General features: G+C 45.9%; 1 protein-coding gene across 5 annotated transcripts in view; it reads right to left on the reverse strand.

Moving 5' to 3' along the window:
* Window positions 1-18,298, reverse strand: part of tmem107 (transmembrane protein 107) — a 51,682-nt gene extending 33,384 nt beyond the window's left edge. For 2 of the 5 annotated variants that reach the window (XM_033049856.1, XM_033049852.1), the window contains exons 1-4: window positions 18,104-18,198; window positions 16,891-16,895; window positions 9,866-9,983; window positions 5,748-5,815 (exon numbers count right to left, since the gene is read on the reverse strand). In XM_033049856.1, coding sequence (XP_032905747.1) covers window positions 5,748-5,815; window positions 9,866-9,952 — 155 coding nt within the window. In that variant the 5' untranslated portion in view covers window positions 9,953-9,983; window positions 16,891-16,895; window positions 18,104-18,198. Of the gene's footprint in view, window positions 1-5,747; window positions 5,816-9,865; window positions 9,984-16,537; window positions 16,860-16,890; window positions 16,896-18,103; window positions 18,199-18,253 lie in introns of those variants that run through there. The other 3 variants (XM_033049857.1, XM_033049854.1, XM_033049855.1) reach the window with 2 other exon arrangements.
* Window positions 18,299-19,605: the final 1,307 nt, after the last annotated feature.

A 19,605-nucleotide genomic window follows, 5' to 3' on the forward strand; every position in this document is an offset into this window, starting at 1 on the left:
TGTCATTTTCTATATTCCCCGCAAGCTTTCTTTCATGTTCTTCTTTCCCCCATCTTAATTAACTCCTTTGTCCTTCTACATTGGGCAGTGGGTAGGTGCTATAGACCTGCACGGGAAGGTAGACGCTCCCGCCCCCACGCGTCTCGGTCAGATGGGGTTCATCAGTCTGGGAAGGCAGTCCATCTGTGAGAGGGAAAACTCTGATTTAAAACCTCCACTGTCTTGTGGCCATATCCAGTCATGGAAAAGGTTCAGGAGTAAACTTCACTCCGCCCTCTCCCACCTCGACAACAGAGACACCTACGTGAGAATGCTGTTCATCGATTATAGCTCAGCATTTAACACCATTATCCCGTCAAAACTGATCACCAAACTCAGCGACCTGGGCATCGACCCCTCCCTCTGCAACTGGATACTGGACTTTCTAACTAACAGACCCCCGTCCGTTAGGTCAGACAACCACACCTCTTCAACCCTCACCCTGAACACCGGCGTACCACAGGGCTGTGTGCTGAGCCCCCTCCTCTACTCCCTCTTCACCTACGACTGCACACCTGTACATGATACTAACACCATCATCAAGTATGCAGATGATACAACGGTGATTGGCCTCATCAGCAACAACGATGAGTCGGCCTATAGGGAGGAGGTCCAGCTCCTAGCAGCATGGTGCGCTGACAACAACCTGGCCCTTAACTCCACGAAGACCAAGGAGCTCATTGTGGACGTCAGAAGGTCTAGAGGCGGCACGCACACCCCCATCCATATTAACGGGATGGAGGTGGAACGTGTTTCCAGCTTCAGGTTTCTGGGGGGCAGCATCTTTGATGACCTCTCTTGGACCCACAATACCTCAACATTGGTCAAGAAGGCTCACCAGCGTCTCTTCTTCCTGAGGAGACTAAAGTAGGTCCATCTGTCTCCTCAGATTCTGGTGAACTTCTACCGCTGCACCATTGAGCGCATCCTTACCAACTGTATCACAGTATGGTATGGCAACTACTCTGTCTCTGACCGGAAAGCACTGCAGAGGGTGGTGAAAACTGCCCAACGTATCACCGGTTCCTCACTCCCCTCCAATGAGTCTGTTCAGAGCAAGCGATGTCTGCGAAGGGCGCGCAGCATCGTCAAGGACTGCTCTCACCCCAGCCACAGACTGTTTACCTTCCTCCCATCCGGGAGGCGCTACAGGTCTCTCCGTTCAGGAACAGCTTCTTCCCTGCGGCTGTTACACTACTTAACTCCGCACCTCGGTGATTGCCAGTCATCCCCCCCGGTTGCACTACTACTACTGTTTACAAGATACAAGAAACAAGATACATTTATTCATCACGTGCAAGATGGCACAGTGAAATGAAATTCCCATACAGCCATACAATAAAAATAAAGGACACAACACACGATAGAATTTAACATAAAACATCCCCACACAGTAGAGTTTCCCACTGTATGAGAAGGCACCAAAGTCAGTCTCTTCCTCCACTGTTCCACCGTTTATATAATACTGTTTGTACATATATATATTTTACGGTTCATTATTCTATGTTCACTCTTCTGGGTGAGATGCTAACTGCATTTCGTTGTCTCTGTAATGAACACTGCACAATGACAATAAAGATTGAATCTGAATCTAAACCTCAAGAAAATCCAGAGTCGGAGCTCCTAAGGCAGTTCATCATTGTCTACAACCTCGCTCTGGCAGCTCCCGCGACGGCGCTGGTGCCAAACTGTAACGGCCCTGCTGTTCCTTTGGATCGATCAGCGAGGTGGAGAGGGGGGGGACGTGCTGCATGGGCAACAGCCTGTCCTTCATATGACATCGCCCAGGCTTGCATCCGACCAGGATGCATCACCCGTGGTCAGTCCTGACTGAGGGGGACCTACTGTCCTCCTACGTTGAGTTCTAAATTTCTCCCAGTCCTCTGGTTTGTCGCTTCTTCTGGCTAATTCTGGCCACTTCCTTGGATTTAACACTATGCTTGACGTCCCTCGTCAGCCACGGTTGTGCCGCCTTCCCAGTTTTATTTTTTAGCCAGACAGGGATGAACAATTTCTGGAGTTCATCCGTGTGGTCTTTAAAATTTTGCTATTGCATCTCCACTGTCAACCCTTTAAGTATAATTTGCCAGTCTATCCTAGCCAATTCCCATCTGATACCTTCAAAGTCTCCTTTATTCAAGCCTCATACCTTCAAAGTCTCCTTTATTCAAGTTCAGTACACTAGTCTCTGAATTAACCGTGTCTGTCTCCATCCACTGGTGGGTTAGTCTAGGACCAGATGTCATAGTCACAGAATTAAAGGGCGCTCTTTTAGAAAGGAGGTGAGGAGGAACTTCTTTCGTCAGAGGGTAGTTAATATGTGGAACTCATTGCCACAAAGAGCTATGGAGGCCAAATCGGTGGATATTTTTAAGGCAGAGATAGACAAATTGTTGATTAGAACGGGTGTCAAGGGATATGGGGAGTAGGCAGGAAAATGGGATTTGGAGGCAGAGATCAGCCATGACTGAATGGCGGAGTAGACTCGATGGGCCGAATGGCCTAATTCTACTCCTATAACTTGTGAACGTGAATTTGTGAATTCCACCATATTATGGTCAATGTTGCCCAAGGGGCCATGCACAACAAGATCGCTAACTAATCCTTCTTCATTACACAATGCCAAGACTAGGATGGCCTGTCCTCTAGTCGATTTCTCTACTTATTGGTTTAAAAACCCATCTTGTATACATTCCAGGAAATAGAATATAAGAATAGAATAGAATGCCTTTTATTGTCATTCAAACAGACAGGGTTTGAACAAAATTTAATTCCTAGTCATGACATTACAAAAAAAACCAAGACATACACTTAACACAATTTACACAAACATCCATCACAGTGAATCCCCAACACCTCCTCACTGTGATGGAAGGCAAAAGTCTTATCTCTTCCCTTTGCTCTTCTCCCGCGGTCCAGCAGTCCAACTGCAGCGTCGAGGCGACTGGGGCTCACGATGTTAAAACCCCCGGCGGGCGATGGTAAGTCCCGCAGCCGTTTAAGCCGCGCCGGGCGATGTTAGGCCCCGCTCCGAGTCATTCAAACCCTGCGATTCCAGCGGGAGAAGTTTCCGTTGCGGGAGCTCCGAAAAGGAGTCTCCCACCAGGGACCTGCGAGCTCCCGGTGTTCCTGTCCACCGGGCCTGCTGCCGGAGCCTCCGAAGCTCCGAAGTCGGGTTGCAGCTCTCCCCGATCCGAAGTCGGCCAGCTCCGCGATGGCGAGTGACTATCGGGGACTAAAACCTTGAGACGTCGTAAAGACTCGTCCCCAGTTATGGTGCAAGGAAGTGATCAGTGTAGTTCCGCAGGGATCTGAGATGGGAACTCTATTGTGCAAGGTGTTGTACTTTGGGAGGATGAATGTCAGGTGAGAGTAGACGGTTAATAGCAAGATCCTTAGCAGCAATGATGTCCAGAGGTGATCTTGGAGCTCGAGTTCATAGCTTACTAAGAGTGGCAACACAAGGGAGGCGCAGCTGTAGAGTTGTTGCCTTACAGCGCCAGTGACCCGGGTTTGATCTCGAATGTGGGTGCTGTCTGTACGGAGTTTGTCGATTCTCCCCGTGACCTGCGTGGGTTTTCTCCGAGATCTTTGCTGGGGCACTGAGTACAAGAGTCAGGAAGTCCCACAACAATAAAAATGTGGAGGCTTTCGAAGGGGTGCAGAGGAAATTTACCAGAATGCTGCCTGGATTAGAGGATATTAGCTACAGGGAGAGGCTGGACAGATTTTGATTGTTTTCCCTGGAACATCGACAATTGAGGGGGGCAGTACATAAAATGATGAGAGGCATAGATAGGGTACACAATCAGAACTTTTTTGTCAGGATGGAAAAATCAAAACTACTGGACATAGCTTTAAGGTGAGAGGGGCAAAGTTTAAAGGAGATGTGAAAGGTCATCCAATTTCCCTTACTTAGCCATCCTTATCCCATCAACTGGCCTCTAAAGGTTAAAGGAGTGTCTCACTAACTTGAATGAGTTATTTTAAAGGTGGCAAAGATTGCTGAGGTGGGCAGTGATGTTGTATAGATGGATTTTAGTCAGGCCTTTGATAAGGTAGACTGATCCAGAAGATTAAATTATACACATAACCCGTGACACCCTTACTAATCAAGAATCTGTCAATCTCCGCCTTAAAAATATCCATTGACTTGGCTTCCATAGTCATCTGTGGCAAAGAATTCCACAGACTCACAACCCTCTGACTAAAGAAATTCCTCCTCATCTCCTTTCGAAAGGTATGTCATTTTATTCTGAGGCTATGGCCTCTCCCACTAGTGGAAACATACTCTCCACATCCACTCTATCCAGGTCTTTCACTATTCTATAAGTTTCAATGAGGTACCCCCTCATCCTTCTAAACTCAAGCAAGTACAGGCATTGTACCATCAAACACTCATCATATGTTCACCAAATCATTCTTGGAATCATTCTTGTAAACCTCCTCTGGACCCTCTTGAATGCCGACACATTCTTCCTGAACCTGCTCATTTGAGCAATGAGAATGGAGGGACATGGATTATACATGGATTATTGCTTGACCACCAAGGGCGCTGTGCGATTGGCAGCCTCTGCCAACAGTCTGTCTGTTTTTTCATCCTTTTGTTATTTTTGATCTGTTTAAAAGTATGTTTTTGGAGGTTTCTTAGTCTTTTTATGTGGGGGAGGTGGGGAAGGTAAGGGGGCAACCGTTTCCCAGTCACTTCCTGGTCGAGGATGCGACTATTCTCCGAGTCGTGTCTTCGCCACCCCCCTCGTGGCCTACCATCTGGATTGTCGTGGCCTTTCCTGCCGGAGACCGGCCAGAGCTTCAACAGCGGCATGATTTAACATCACGGAGCGGGCGATGCTTTACTGGGGATCGCCGTGTGGAGCTCCGGAGTGTTGGGCCTGCTGCTTAACATCGTGGAGCTGTGGTTTGCGGAGCTTCTAGCCGCGGGTGGTGCTGACTTTAACATCGCGGAGTCCTGGGATCCCTTTGCCGAGGGCCGCCAGTGTTGGAGCTCCGCCCAGCTCGGCCTGTGAACTCGGAAGCCGTGGTCCCCGATAAGAAGTGGCTGATTCGTTAACTCCAAGCCGCTGAGAGTGTTCCGTTCCGAAGCTGGAGTTCCGATCATCCCGGCGAGAGGGCCTGAAACATCGGGCCACCGTAGCGACGACTGCGGAGGGCTCAAAGGCCCCGACCACAGGTGAACAGATGACAAAGAGGAAGATGGCTGAACTTAATTGCCTTCCCTCGCAGTGGGAACTGTTGATTCCGCAGTGTGGGGATGTTCATGTAAACTTCTATCGTGTGTTGTGTTCTTTTTATTCGTATGGCTGTATGGTAACTCAAATTTCACTGTACCAATTGGTGCATGTGACAATAAATGTAAACTTGAAACTATAAGAATTGGTCGTGACATCATATTCAGCACAGGCATTTGGGTCACAAAGGCGTATTCTTGTGCTGTACTGTTAATTGCACTATGTTCTATGAATGACCAAGCAAGCACAAAGAGCAAGCACAAAGATCTTGTTCCTGCTATTTTTCTACCTTTCTGAAAAAACAGCATTAAATAGATTACCATAGTTTTAAATTGCTTCCTAATTTAGTTAATTCACTTTTAAACTGAAAAGTCTGGATTGATTGGGAGAAAAGTTCACAGCACGTCAATCCAACAAATAAAATTGTTATTATAGATCCTTCTTTGGTAGAGTACTTACTCTTTGTCACGGTTTTGATACTGGTCATGGGTGTAGCTTGGCGGAAGACAAGCCTCCACATTGTCTTTCTGCAACAAAAAAAGAAGCACCACAGAATGAACTACATTAGAAAACAATTGAAAAGAAAATTAATGTAAATTCAGAAAAGTTTTTAAAAAAATCAAATTTGTTCTTTCAGTCCATCAAAGCTGACCACTACTCAGAATTCTCACATTGTTCCCTGCAGCTCTTGCCAAATTTAATGGGCGGGCCTTTTGGGACCAGTGACCAGAGTTCTATTAGCTTTAAAATAGTCCTGACTGATCCACAGGTTAAAGTTCTCAATTGCAGCAAGACCAATTTTGATGTTATTAGACAAGAATTTACAATTGGAGTAGAATGTTTGCAAATAAAATGATGTTTGGAAAATGGGAATCTTTGAAAAGTGTGACTAAGAGAGTTCAAAGTATGCATGTTGCTGTTGGAGTGAAGGGCAAGGCAGGTTGAACCTGAGATGATGAGAGAAATTAAGGATTTGGTCAGGTAAAAGGAGGCCTGGATTTGGTATAAGCAGCTGGGATCAAGTGTATCACTGGGACATTGAAAAGCATACATGAAATAAATCAGAAAGGCAGAGATTCCGTTATCATGTAGCAATACACTGTAAATGGATCTATTGTAATCATGTATTGTCTTTCTGCTGACTGGTTGGCATGCAACAAGAGCTTTTCACAGTATCTCAGCTTTCGAGGACATATTTAACAAATTGAACCCCGACCAATGCTTTGCTGTATGGGTGGTCCAGTCAATAAGGTTTGAAATCTTACATAAATACTAACCCGTGATTTTTACAGCTATCAACATTCTCCCTACTCATCTGCACCTCTAATCCCTGTTGACTATTGGGAGATCTAGTTTACATCCCATGTAAGTGATCATTGCCTTACTGTTTCTAAGTTCTACACATATAGTCTCACTGGACAATCCCCCAAGAGTGTTCACTCTGAGCACTACAACCACCCTTCTCTCTTATCTACATCTTTAGCAAGTCTGCAGCATCTATACTACGGCACATTGAGTTGTCAGTCAGCCCTTCTCTAGGCTACGTTTCTGTTATGACTCTACATGCCAGGACCAAGCTAATCCATGCCCTGAGTTAGTATGATGTAGTGGCGCTAAAAAAGCAGGGCATTAAATATTCCCAAATACAACGGATGAGAAAAGAGAAGAGTCAGCAAAACTCAATGAGAAAATTACAATGTTGGAAAGAGAAGATGGTGCACGAGTTAAAAATTGAATCCGTTTGGCTGGCGGCAAGAAATAGCAGAAGGAACATTATAATTATGGGTGTGTAGGAGCGATAGGAGCAAATATATGTTTACAGAGAAAAACTAAAATTAAAGATTAGTTATAGTGGGAAACTTCAGTTATCACAACATAAATTGAATGGTAATAGTGTTAAGGGCAGAAAGGGTCAAGAGATTTCTGGTGGCACAATAGCACAGCTAGAACTTCTGCCTCAGTGGCAGTAATGCGAGTCCAATCCTGATAACAGTGTTGTCTGTGTGGAATTTACACGCGACCACATGGGTTACCCCTGGGTTCTCCGGTTATCTTTTGCATCCAAAGAAATGCAGATTTTTTTTTGTTAATTGGCCACTATAATTTACCCTGACTGTATAGGCAAATAGCAGAATAAGGAGAAGAGCTGGTGGCAGTGTGGCGATAATACAAAAAATTAGTGGAGCAGAGAATTGCTGTGAGTAGAGTAGATTAGAGTAAATAGGCTAATTGGCCCCTTCTAAGCCATAAGGAAATATGGAAAATTTGTTGGATCATTTTCTAGAACAATACGTTATTGGTCAAATAAGAACAGACGTCACCCACGCCAGACTCCTAATATTGACCATAGCTCTGTCTTCAACACGATAATCCCAAGCAAACTCATCTCTGACTACTGGACCTAGGTGTTAGCGCCCTCCTCTGCCACTGAATCCTTGACTGTCTGACCCATAGATTGTAATCCAAGCATGCGTGAAGTGTTGCACTTTGAGAGGTTGAATGTAGGTTGAAAGTGTCCTGTTAATGGCAAATCCTTCAACGGCATTGGTGTACAGAGGGATCTTGGGTCAATATACAGCTCCCTGAAAGTGGCAATGCAAGTAGATAAAAATGGTAAAGAAGGCGTGTGGTATGCTTGCTTTCATCAGACAGGACATTAAGTAAGTGTCAGGAATTATATTGCAGCTTGGTGGAACTTTAATACGGCTACACCTGGAGTATTGCAAGCAGTTCTGGCCACCCCATTATAGGAAGTATGCGGAGGCCTTTCACAAACTCAAAATATCCCAAAATCATTGAAGTACATTCTGAAGTATGGTCATGACATAGACAGGTTCATGGATAGGACAGGGTTGGAGGGATATGGACCAAACACAGGCAGAAGGGGCTATAGTAGCTTGCACATGTTGGCCGGCGTGGCCGAAGGACCTGTTTCCACACTGTATCACTCTACGACTCTACAACAAGGTCCTGCTTTTTGTTCATGTTAAATGGAACATTTGCCCTGTTATTGAAAATAATGTCATCAGATATCTTGCATTCCCCCATGGGCATAGATGGGGGTTCAAGTTAATTTCATTTGAAATTGGGGACGTTTGACAATATAGAACCCTCTCCCACTACAGCAGAGATTTATAGTCAGGTCAAAATCTCTGACTAAAAGGCAAGATGCTTGCAACTGAATCACAGCTAACATTCAATCAGAATGCAGTGCAGAGATGAAAAACAAGCATGTGGGCCTGGAAAATCCTTGCAGATATCAACATCTCTCCATACCATTACTTGCCAAAGGACAACTGGTCATCAGCGCCAGAGAAGTGTTCGTGTTTAAATAAGACACGTGACACATTTTTTTCCCATCACCAGGTGGACCTTACCCCAAGATCCTTCAGAACATCAATGTTATGAAGGAGCATGAAAAGAGTCTGAGGATTCTTGCCCCTCACTGCTCAAGTGCTATTGCATCTATTGAGAAAAACCAGTGCATTAACCACTGAGACTTTCACCTATCCCTTTGTTACCTTCACAAATCTCATCAATCTAATGCTCTCCTGCCTGGCCTCAGTCTACACCATAACAGTTGCACATACTAACCTCAGTTGTCTATGGCATATCTTACTCCAAGTCTCACTCCTGCCACCAATGTCTTTAGTCTCAAGTAATGAGGTGCCAAGGGACAATTTGAAATTCTCATTGTTTTAATGAGATCCTACAGCATTTCTCTACTAGTGATCTGTGCATTTCCTGCTCACTGTGGCAGATAGTGGCGTAGTGGAAGAGTTGCTGCCTTACAGGGCCAGAGACCCGGGTTCGATCCTGACTGGAGGTGCTTATCTGTACGGAGTTTGTACGTTCTCCCCGTGACCTGCGTTGGTTTTCTCCGAGATCTTCGGTTTCTCCCATGCTCCAAAGATGTACAGGTTTGTAGGTTAATTGGCTTGGTATAAAGGTTAAAAAAAATTGTCCCTAGTGTGTGTAGAGTAATGTTAATGTGCAGGGATCGCTGTTCAGTGGGCTGAAGGGCCTGTTTCCACGCTGTATCTCTAAACTAAACACTACAGGAAAGTTCCAAGCTTCTCTTAAAAATCTTTGCCTCTTAATCCGATACATCTTTTAAGACTCTTTTAAAAATCCTTCTCTTTAACCAGGGGTATCAAACTCACGGCCCGCAAAGGGGTCTGATCAGGCACGCGGAATGATTTCCCCAGCTGTAGCTGTCCACGGTGCCGGATCGGACTGCGTTCGCGTGTGCACGACGCGTATTAATCCGGCGTGCATTGTCGCATTTTGCCCGTGACCTAAAATGAGTTAAGATGAGTTTGACACCCCTGTCTTTAACAAATCACTTAGTTCTCGCTCCATTGTTGATGACCATTTTGATCTAAATGAATGTAAGTGAAGTGGCTTGAGACATTACGCTACACTATTGGCCCTGTATTAGTCCAGGTTGTTGCCCAACAACTCCTGACCACAGATGCTAGTCCTACCAAATAATGAGCTTTGTCGAGGGCTGAACCTCAGCATCGGGGTAGGGGACTGTTCCCCATATTTCTCCCATATTTTTCCCCAATACTTACCCTGGACCAGAAGATATTAACTACTATGAGAAAATGAGACACAAGTGTCAGAAATCGTGATGGTATTAGGCTGGTAGGCATCGGCATCTCCAATTCTTACTCTGCACTCAAGTTCTATCTGCAAAAACAAAGAAGAATCTTTTAAAGGCCAAGACATTTATTCTCTCGCCTCTACCCAAATATTGAAATTAGTTTTATTCAATAACTAATTTCATGGAGAATGCATGTGAAATAAAGTCATAGAGTGACACAGTGTAGAAACAGGACCTTTGGCTCAACTTGCCCACACCGGCCAACATGTCCTAGCTACACTAGTCCCACCAGCCTACATTTGGTCCATATCCCTACAAAACTGTCCTATCCCTGTACCTGTCCAACTGTTTCTTAAATGTTGGGATAGTCGCTGCCTCAACTACCTCCTCTGGCCGCTTGTTCCATACATCCACCACCCTTTGTGTGAAAAAGTTACCCTTTTTCAGATTCAGATTCCTGTTAAATCTTTTGCCCTTCACCTTAAATCTATGACCTCTGGTTCTCGATTCACCTACTCTGGGCAAGAGACTATGCATCTACCTGATCTATTCCTCTCATGATCTTATATACCTTTATAAGATCACCTCTTCATCCTCCTGCACTCCAGGGAATAGTTCCAGCCTACTCAACCTCTGAGTCCTGGCAACATACTCATAAATCTTCTCTGCATCCTTTCCAGCTTGACAACATCTTTCCTAAACATGGTGCCCCGAAATAACACAAATAGAAACAGAAAATACAAGAAATATCTTGCAGGTCATGCAACATTTGTGAACAAACTACAGAATCTCTTCTCACTGATGGCACCAAAACTTAACCACTTCCAACATTTTTTTTGTCGTTAAATTCTGTTTTCTAGCATCGGTAGCCTTTTATGTGGAAACCAGAGGAAGTAGTTGAGACAGGTACAAAAACAACACTTAAAATACATTTGGATGGTTATATGGTTTACAGGGTTATAGGCCAAATGCAGACATCTTTGTCGGCATGGATGAGTTGTCCTGAGGGACCGGTTTCTGTGCCGGACAATTCTATTAAACAATTAAACATGCAAAGTGTTGGTGTGACTTTTTTGTCTCCTTTTTCTTAATGCCATGATGATGATCAGATGCCTAATTCCTGTGTTCTGCTCGTCACAACTTACAGAGCCCTCTTTTAAATCTGTCTCAGCAGCCAGCACCTTATGGCTACAAGTGTATGATTGAGATACAACGCACTTCATCGTCACCAATGGAGGTGCCCCTCCACCTCTCTCTTCTCCACCCATTGTCTCCTGAAAATAGAGGATGCCACGCTGCACCCCAAACCTTTCTGAAGGCTTAAGGTAGCGAGAGAGAGAGAGAGAAAGCAAGGCCTATATGAAGTTAGAGAAGTCAATGTTCATACCACTGGGGTGTAAACTACCCAAGCGAAATATGAGGTGCTGTTCCTCCATCCCACGCGAAATATGAGGTCCTGTTCCTCCAAAACCTTGCCCTTGTTTTCTCTCTCCATCCCCTTCCCCTTCCCAGTTCTCCCACTAGTCCTACTGTCTCTGACTAGATTCCATCTTTGTCCCGCCCCCTCCCGACATCAGTCTGAAGAAGGGTCTCTGAAACATTGCCTATTCCTTCTCTCCAGAGATGCTGCCTCACACGCTGAGTTACCCCAGCATTTTGTGTCTACCTTCGATTTCAAACAGCATCTGCAGTTCTTACTTACACAACCTTCCAATTAACCTTCCAGAACCAACCTGAAGTGTGTTGACCAGAACAAAATTGTATATTGCAGTTGCAGCCTAACCAGTACTTTGTGCAGGTTGATATTACGTCCCTGATAGTGTAGCCCGTGCCTCTGTGAATCCTACGGTCCCGTATATTTTACTACCACAAAGACTTATATCCACATTAAAAACACGCACACCCAAGTCCCTTCCTTCATTTCATTTAGCACTGCACTATTTTGTGTCTATTTTCTCTCATTCCATTCACTGAAATGTTCTTCCAAATGTCTTTATTTATCTGCCACTTATCCATCACGGTCTATCAATGTCTTCTTGCTGTTTTGCAACATCCTCATCATTACTTAACACCAGTGAAGTGTGAGCAGGTTTTGTTTGAGTGACGTCAATCACTCAGCAGTTGTTTCCTAGCGATGTGCGAGCTGTGACCCTTGGGCATGTGGTTTACTGCAGTGCTGTGTGAGGGAGAGGTTTTAGCATATAGATTGAAGAGGGGTTATTGATGGACTGGTGACAGATGAGGAAAGGTTGTGAATTCAGCAGTTGAAAAGGTTAGTAGTGGAACTATCTCAACCTTAGTGAGTTGATGATTGACCATGATTGACTTAATTCAGAATTTCGGCCACATTGCTCTCAGAATTCACTTGTTGGCAACAAACCCCCACGGCACCCTAAGTGCGGAAAGGCTTCTGGCTTCTCCCTGCCTATGTAGAATGGTGGGCCCCTGTTCAATTTCTCTGCCTATTGTCTTCTGGAGATAGAGGATGCCAGCCTCCACCCCAAACCTCTCTGAAGCACAGATAAATGCTCCAGTGGAAATAAATATTATCTTGGTGGATGGGTGTGAAAGCAGCCGATTCATTTCAACAGGGGCTGAATAGAGTTAGGTTAGGTAAGGGGGAGATGCAGCGAGACCTGGGCATCCTTGTACACCGGTCACTGAAAGTTGGCTTACAGGTATAGCAGGCAGTGAAGAAAGCTAATAGAATGTTGGCCTTCATAACAAGAGGATTTCAGTACAGGAGTAAAGAGGTTCTTCAACAGTTGTATAGGGCTCTGGTGAGACCACGTCTGGAGTATTGTGTACAGTTTTGGTCTCCTAATTTGAGGAAGGGCATCCTTGTGATTGAGGCAGTGCAGCGTAGGTTCACGAGATTGATCACTGGAATGGCGGGACTATCATATGAGGAAAGATTGAAAAGACTAGGCTTGTATTCACTGGAGTTTAGAAGGATGAGGGGACGATCTTATAGAAACATATAAAATTATAAAAGGACTGGACAAGCTAGATGCAGGAAAAATGTTCCCAATGTGTGGCAAGTCCAGAATCAGGCGCCACTGTCTTGGAATAAAGGGGAGGTCATTTAAGACTGAGATGCGAAAAAACTTTTTCACCCAGAGAGTTGTGAATTTATGGATTTTCCTGCCACAGAGGGCAGTGGAGGCCAAGTCACTGGATGGATTTAAGAGAGAGTTAGATAGAGCTCTAGGGGCTAGTGAAGTCAAGGGATATGGGGAGAAGGCAGGCACGGGTTATTGATAGGGGACGATCAGCCATAATCACAATGAATGGCGGTGCTGGCTCGAAGGGCTGAATGGCCTCCTCCTGCACCTATTTTCTATGTTTCTATGTTTCTAACACCATCTGCAAGTCTGGACATCTACATCCCTGATGAGCATTTATTCATGTCAAAAACAAAGAAATCTACATCCCTGATGAGACTCCATTTATGTAAAAAACAAAGAAACATTCAGCTTTTTGTGCCACATATCTCTGTTCTGATGCGATGAAGCAGCCAGTAACTTACAGTTATTGAGTGGTGCAATACAGAAGGCCCTTCGACCCACCATGCCCATATCAACGGTCAGAATAATCTGTACTAATTGTTCCTTTATTATTCATTTCTCTTGTACGGTGGAAAGATTTAATAGGAACCTGAAGGCAACTTTTTTTTACATTCACAGCGGTGGGTCCATCAAACGAGCTGCCAGAGGAAGTAGTTAAGTAGGAAGTGGGGGGGGGGGGGGGGTTGGGTTAAAGGGCCTGTTTCCATGCTGTATAACTGCCAAACCATCATTGAGGAACAGAAAACTAAGTAAGAAAGAACTGCAGATGCTGGTTTAAATCAAAAGTAGATACAAAATGCTGGAGTAACTCAGCGGGACAGGCAGCATCTCTGGAGAGAAGGAATGGGTGACGTTTCGGGTCTGAAGAAGGGCTGAAACATCATCCATTCCTTCTCTCCAGAGATGTTGCCTGCCCCGCTGAGTTACTCCAGCATTTTGTGTCTGCAGACAGCCGAGTGAGATTGACTACTGAACATAATAAGAAACATCCAAATAGCAGCAGAGAAAAACAACATTCCCTTCCAAAGCATATTTGATTAAAACTTCCCATGGTACAGAACAAAAATGCAATCAGACAAAAATTTACTGTGCAGTTTGTGTGCAGCTAGAAGCTCCCTCCACATGTTGTTGCATCATTGTGACAACTCACTGCTGCAACCAACATGCGGCAGCACGGTGGTGTAGTGGTAGAGTTGCTGCCTTACAGCGCCAGAGACCTCGCTGTCTGTATGGAGTTTGTTCATTCTCCACGTGACCTGCGAGGATTTTCTCCAAGTGCTCTGGTTTCCTCCCACACTCATGTACAGGTTTGTAGGTTAATTGGCTTCAGTAAAGTTGTTCCTAGTGTGTGTGTGGGATAGTGTTAGTGTGTGGGGATGGCTGATTGGTGGGCCGAAGGGCCCGTTTCTGCAGTATATCTCTAAACTAAAAATAAATAAACATGTGTTCCAGATCGACTGGAAGCTGAGGGAACCTGCAAAACATCAACCTTGAGTTGCTGAGAACTGAACAGTTTCATCTTTGCTGCTGCTCAATGATGTGTGGCAGACCACTGAGCTACATACAGGTTAGAGTAGCTCAGAAATAGGTGCACAGGTAGAAGGACCTTTACATACATTGAAATGCAATGGGAGTTTATTGCAAATGTGGTGAACACCAAGAGCATGGATCCAAATTGGGGCAGGGCGTGGGAACCACCTGCAGATATCGCTCAGGGTGGAATGTAATTCAGGCCATCAACGGGATGAGGAAGGTGGGAAGGTCACCAGGAAGAATGGCAGGGGGCTTGGGGTGTGGTGCTGGGGGAGGGGGAGAAGTCCTTGGAAGAGTGGATTTGGGACGTTGGTGAGGGGTGCAAGGGGGGGGGGGGGGGGGTTCTGTACCCAAAGATGCTCTACAGCTCCTAAATCTGCTTCATCTGATGGATAGGTTTTATGATAGAACTCCTGCCCCAACCCACAATACCTAGATTCCCATCTTATCCCTCAATTTCTTAATTTCAGGGATATTTCCCTATCCTTCCCAACTCCCTTGATCTAGGGAACAATTCTAGAGTCATAGTCATACAGCACTGAAATAAACCCTTTGGTCTAACTTGCCCATCCAGACCAAGATGCCTCAACTATATTAATCCCACTGGCCCATGTTTAGCCCATATTCCTCTACGCTGTTCATATCCATGTACCCGTTCACATGTCTTTTAAATGTTATTAGAGTACCTGTCTCAACCACCTCCTCCAGCAGGTTGTTCCAAATACCCACCACCCTCTGTGAAATAAAGTTTCCCCTCAGGATCCTATTAAATCTTTCCCCTCTCACCTTAAACCTATGGCCTCTGGATCATGATTCTCCTATTCTGGGTAAAAACTGTGCATTCATCATATCTATCATGATAATCATCTCTGTCATTATATACACCTCCATAAGATCAGCCTTCAGCCTCCTGCGGTCCAATGAATAAAGTCCTAGGCTGCCCAACATCTCCCTATAGCTCAGGTTCTCATGTCCTGGCAACATCCTCATAAATCTTCTCTGCACTGTCTCCAGCTTAACCACATACTTCCAATAGCAGGGTGACCAAAATAACACATTACTCCAAATTTGGCCTCAACAACATCTTGTAAAACTGTAACGTAACATCCCAACTTCTATACTCTGAAAAAGGGTCTTGTCTCAAAACATCACCTATCCATGTCCTCCAGAGATGCTGCCTGACCCGCTGAGTTACTCCAGTACTTTAGGTCCTTTGCTACACCCAACTTTCAGTTCTATACTCAATATCCTGACTGATGCGGGCCAATATACGGAAAACCTTCTTGACGTCCCAATCTACCTTTGAAGCTATTTTTAGGGATCTATGTACCTGCACTCCTAGATCCCTCTGGTCTACAACACTTCCCAGGGCCCAGTCTTTCACTATGAAGGTCCTATCATGCTTTGACTTCCCAAAATGCAACCTCTAGCACTTATCTGCGTTAAACTCCATTAACCATTTCTCTGCAACACGCCCAGCTGATCGATATCCTGCTGTAATATTTTGATAACCATCTTCACTATTTACGATACCACTCACTTTAGTGTCATCTGTGACTTATTAATCATGCATTCTACATTATCATCCAAATCATTGATATAAATCCCAATTTGCCCAGCACCGATCTCTGAGGCACACCACTGGTCACCATACAAAAAAAGCTTCACAATCATCCTCTGCTTTCTTCCACAAATCAGTTCTTTATCCAGTCAGCTAGCTCTCCCTGGATCCCATGCAATCTAACCTTCCAGAGCAGCTTCTCATGCACAATCTTATCAAAGATTCTGCTGGTCCAAATAGACAACATCTTTGGCTTTGCCCTCATCAACTTTTCATCTATTTCTTCAAAAGACTCAAACAGTTCCATAAGACACAATCTCCCATGTGCAAAACCATCCCGAAGCAGCCCGTCTATGCAAATGCATATATACCTTATCCCTCAGAATCCACTCCAGGAACTTTCTATGACAGATGTTTAGCTTATGGTCTACTGTTCCCAGACTTTTCCTCACAGCACTTCATAAATTAGCTATCTCACCTGTGACTGATGATGTTTCATAGGCTCTGGCAATTTCCCCTCTAGCTTCCCACATTGTCATCGGACATATCTGATCAGTCGGAGATTTATCTACCTTCATATACTTTAGGACATCCAGCACTACCGCCACCATAATATGGCCTGTTCTCAAAACTATTCTCAATTCTTTGCTTTTCCCCACTTCCCTTCCCTTGATCCCAGGAGCAGTTCTATTTGTTATCTAAAATTGACCGAAAAACTTATCTGCCTCAATCCTGGTAAAAGTTTGCGTTACCTTCTGCCCCTTGGTCTGTAGAATAGTTGCCTAATTTATCTCAATTCCTTTGAATCCAGGTGCACATAACTACTTTAACCTCACCTCACAATCCAGGGGAGATTACTGGGCCTTTACCCCGCATCCCCTGACTTCAGCTTCCTGGCCTTTACTCCACTGCCCTGGATCTTGGTGATGCTCTTCATCCGCGAACTCTTGCCTGGGCCTTGATTATGTTCATGTTCATAAGTGATAGGAGCAGAACTAAGCTATTCGGCCCATCAAGTCTACTCCACCATTCAATCAGGGCAATTCTATCTTTCCCTCTCAACCCCAATCTCCTGCCTTCTCCCCATGACCTCCCTGAAACCCATACTAATCAGGAATCTATTAACCCCTGCCTTAAAAATAGCCACTGACTTGGCCTCCACAGCCTTCTGTGGCAATGAATTCCACAGATTCACCACCCTCTGACTAAAGAAATTCCTCCTCATCTCCTTTCAAAAGGAACATCCCTTAATTCTGAGGCTATGACCTCTGGTCCTAGACTTTCCCACTAGAGGAAACATCCACTCTAAAAAAATGACTTTCACTATTCACCAAGATTCTATGAGCGCCCTCTCCCACATCATTCTAAACTCCAGGGAATACAGGCCTAGTGCCATCAAATGCTAATCACATGTTAACCCACTCATTCCAGGGATCATTCTCCAAAAAATTCCACTGGACCCTCTCATGCGCTCTCGAAATAAATCCTAGCATTGCATTTGCCTTCCTTACTACCAATTCAACTTGAAATTATTTTTTTGTGAATCCTGTACAGGTACCAGCACTCCCAAGTCTCTCTGTACCTCCGATTTCTGAATTATTTCCCCATTTAGAAAATAGTCTACGCCTTTATGCCTGCTACCAAAATACACGACTCCACATTTTGCCCCGCTGTATTCCATCTGCCACTTCTCTGCCCACTCTCCCAACCTGTCCAAGTCCTGTAGAGTCCCTGCTCTTTCTACAATATCTGCCCCTTCACCTATCTTCGTATCGCAATGCAAACATGGCCACAAAGCCTTCAATCCCCTGCTGCAATGTTGGCAGGTTGCCCGAGCCAGTGTGAGGGGGAGAGTGGGGCCACACATAAACTGGAGGGACAGCTCATATACTTCACTACCCAATGGTATCAACATTAAAGTCTCAACTTCAAATAATCCCCATCCCCTCCCTCCTCCCCCTCCGGAGAGGACGCGCCGTTGCCCGGGCGACCACGGGCCACAAATAGCCGATCAACGCGGCTGATCCACGATCTCACCGCCAGCCGGCGGCCCTGGCCTTGATCATTTATGCACGGCCGTGGCAGAGGCCCCTGCCCCAGCCCCGGCCCCTGCCCCTGCCCCGGCCCCTGCCCCTGCCCTCCTCTCCTCTCCCCTTCCCCCGTGGCCGCGCTCCCAGCGCCGCGCAAATCCCACCTTCCTCCCGCTCGGTTCACGGCCCGCGTCCACGCGCCTGCGCAGCGGGACTCTTAGCAATGTACGGGGTACTTTCCACGGCGCGGTGCATGGCGGGTGATCCGACGGCCATTGCAGCGTAGAGGCACCGGCTGGCAGCGCCCAGCGCCTGTCCCAAATGCTGACCGGTGCGTCAATTGAGGGGGTGTGGCGCATTCAGATAAGTGGCAGTGCACATTTTCATCTGCAATCGTGCAATTCATTTTCATCTGCAATCACAATTTTGTGATCTCAGGTAAAACCCGAGGGTCCGTACTTCAGAGAGAATTCAAGAGATCAAATAATGAAGATACAAAGAATTCTTCAGCATCTTAAAGCCTGAAGAATAACTAGGGAGAAAATAAGGACATCAACAATAAGCGAGTTCAGTATTCCAAATGCGCATGCCCAGGTCACTCGTGATAAACACTCTCGGCAACCGTGCCGCCACATGCACACAGACCTGCGCCTCATCCGCAGCCAGGATCGAACCCGGGTCTCCGTCCCCTCCCGAGTGCCCCACCCCCATCCGGAGGCGGCCGGAGACCCCGGACCGACGGGGGTCAGACGGGAGCGGTGGCCCAGGCTTACAGCCAGCGATGAGAAGAAGCATTAACTCCAGCTAAACTCTGCCTGTCCCGCTGGGTTAATCAACAGCCCTGGACAGACGGGAGTCTGTGGCTGTCAGTTAACACGGTGGGGCAGGCAGAGTTGAGATGGAGTTAGCGCTTCTTCTCCGTGCTGACTTTAGGCCTGGACCGCCGCTCCCGTCTGACAACGGTCAGTCCGGGGTCGCCCCGGACATCTCCGGCCCCCCTGGACAGGGGTGGGGCACTCGAGAGGGAATGAGGATGGTCCAGTGGCGGTTTGGCAGTGCTTGCGGCGCCGGAGACACGGGTTCGGTCCTGGCTGCGGATGAGGTGCAGGTCTGTGTGCATGCGGCGGCCCGGTTGCCGGGAGTGTTTATCGCGAGTGACCTTTGACAAATCCCATGATTCTTTGCGTATTTCGGAATACCGAACTCGCTTATATTGTCCACGTGTGGAGCCACGGGATACGGGCAAAGTTAAATTGTTTTCCTTGCTATTTACCTGGAGAAAGACCTGGAAGCTCGACAACTCAGGGAACTTACCAGTAATGTCTTGAAGAAAGTTCACATTACAGAAGAGGAGGTGCAGGAAACCTTAAAATATTAACGTAGATACATGCCTGGGACCTGATCAAGTGCATTTGACCTGATCAAGGACTGTGGGAAGCAAGGCCCTGGCGGATTCATTTGCATCAACTGGTAAGATGCTGGAAAATTGGAGGTTAGGTAACGTTGGCCTATATTT

The sequence above is a fragment of the Amblyraja radiata genome, chromosome 33 (assembly GCF_010909765.2).
Source record: "Amblyraja radiata isolate CabotCenter1 chromosome 33, sAmbRad1.1.pri, whole genome shotgun sequence".
NCBI lineage: Eukaryota > Metazoa > Chordata > Chondrichthyes > Rajiformes > Rajidae > Amblyraja > Amblyraja radiata.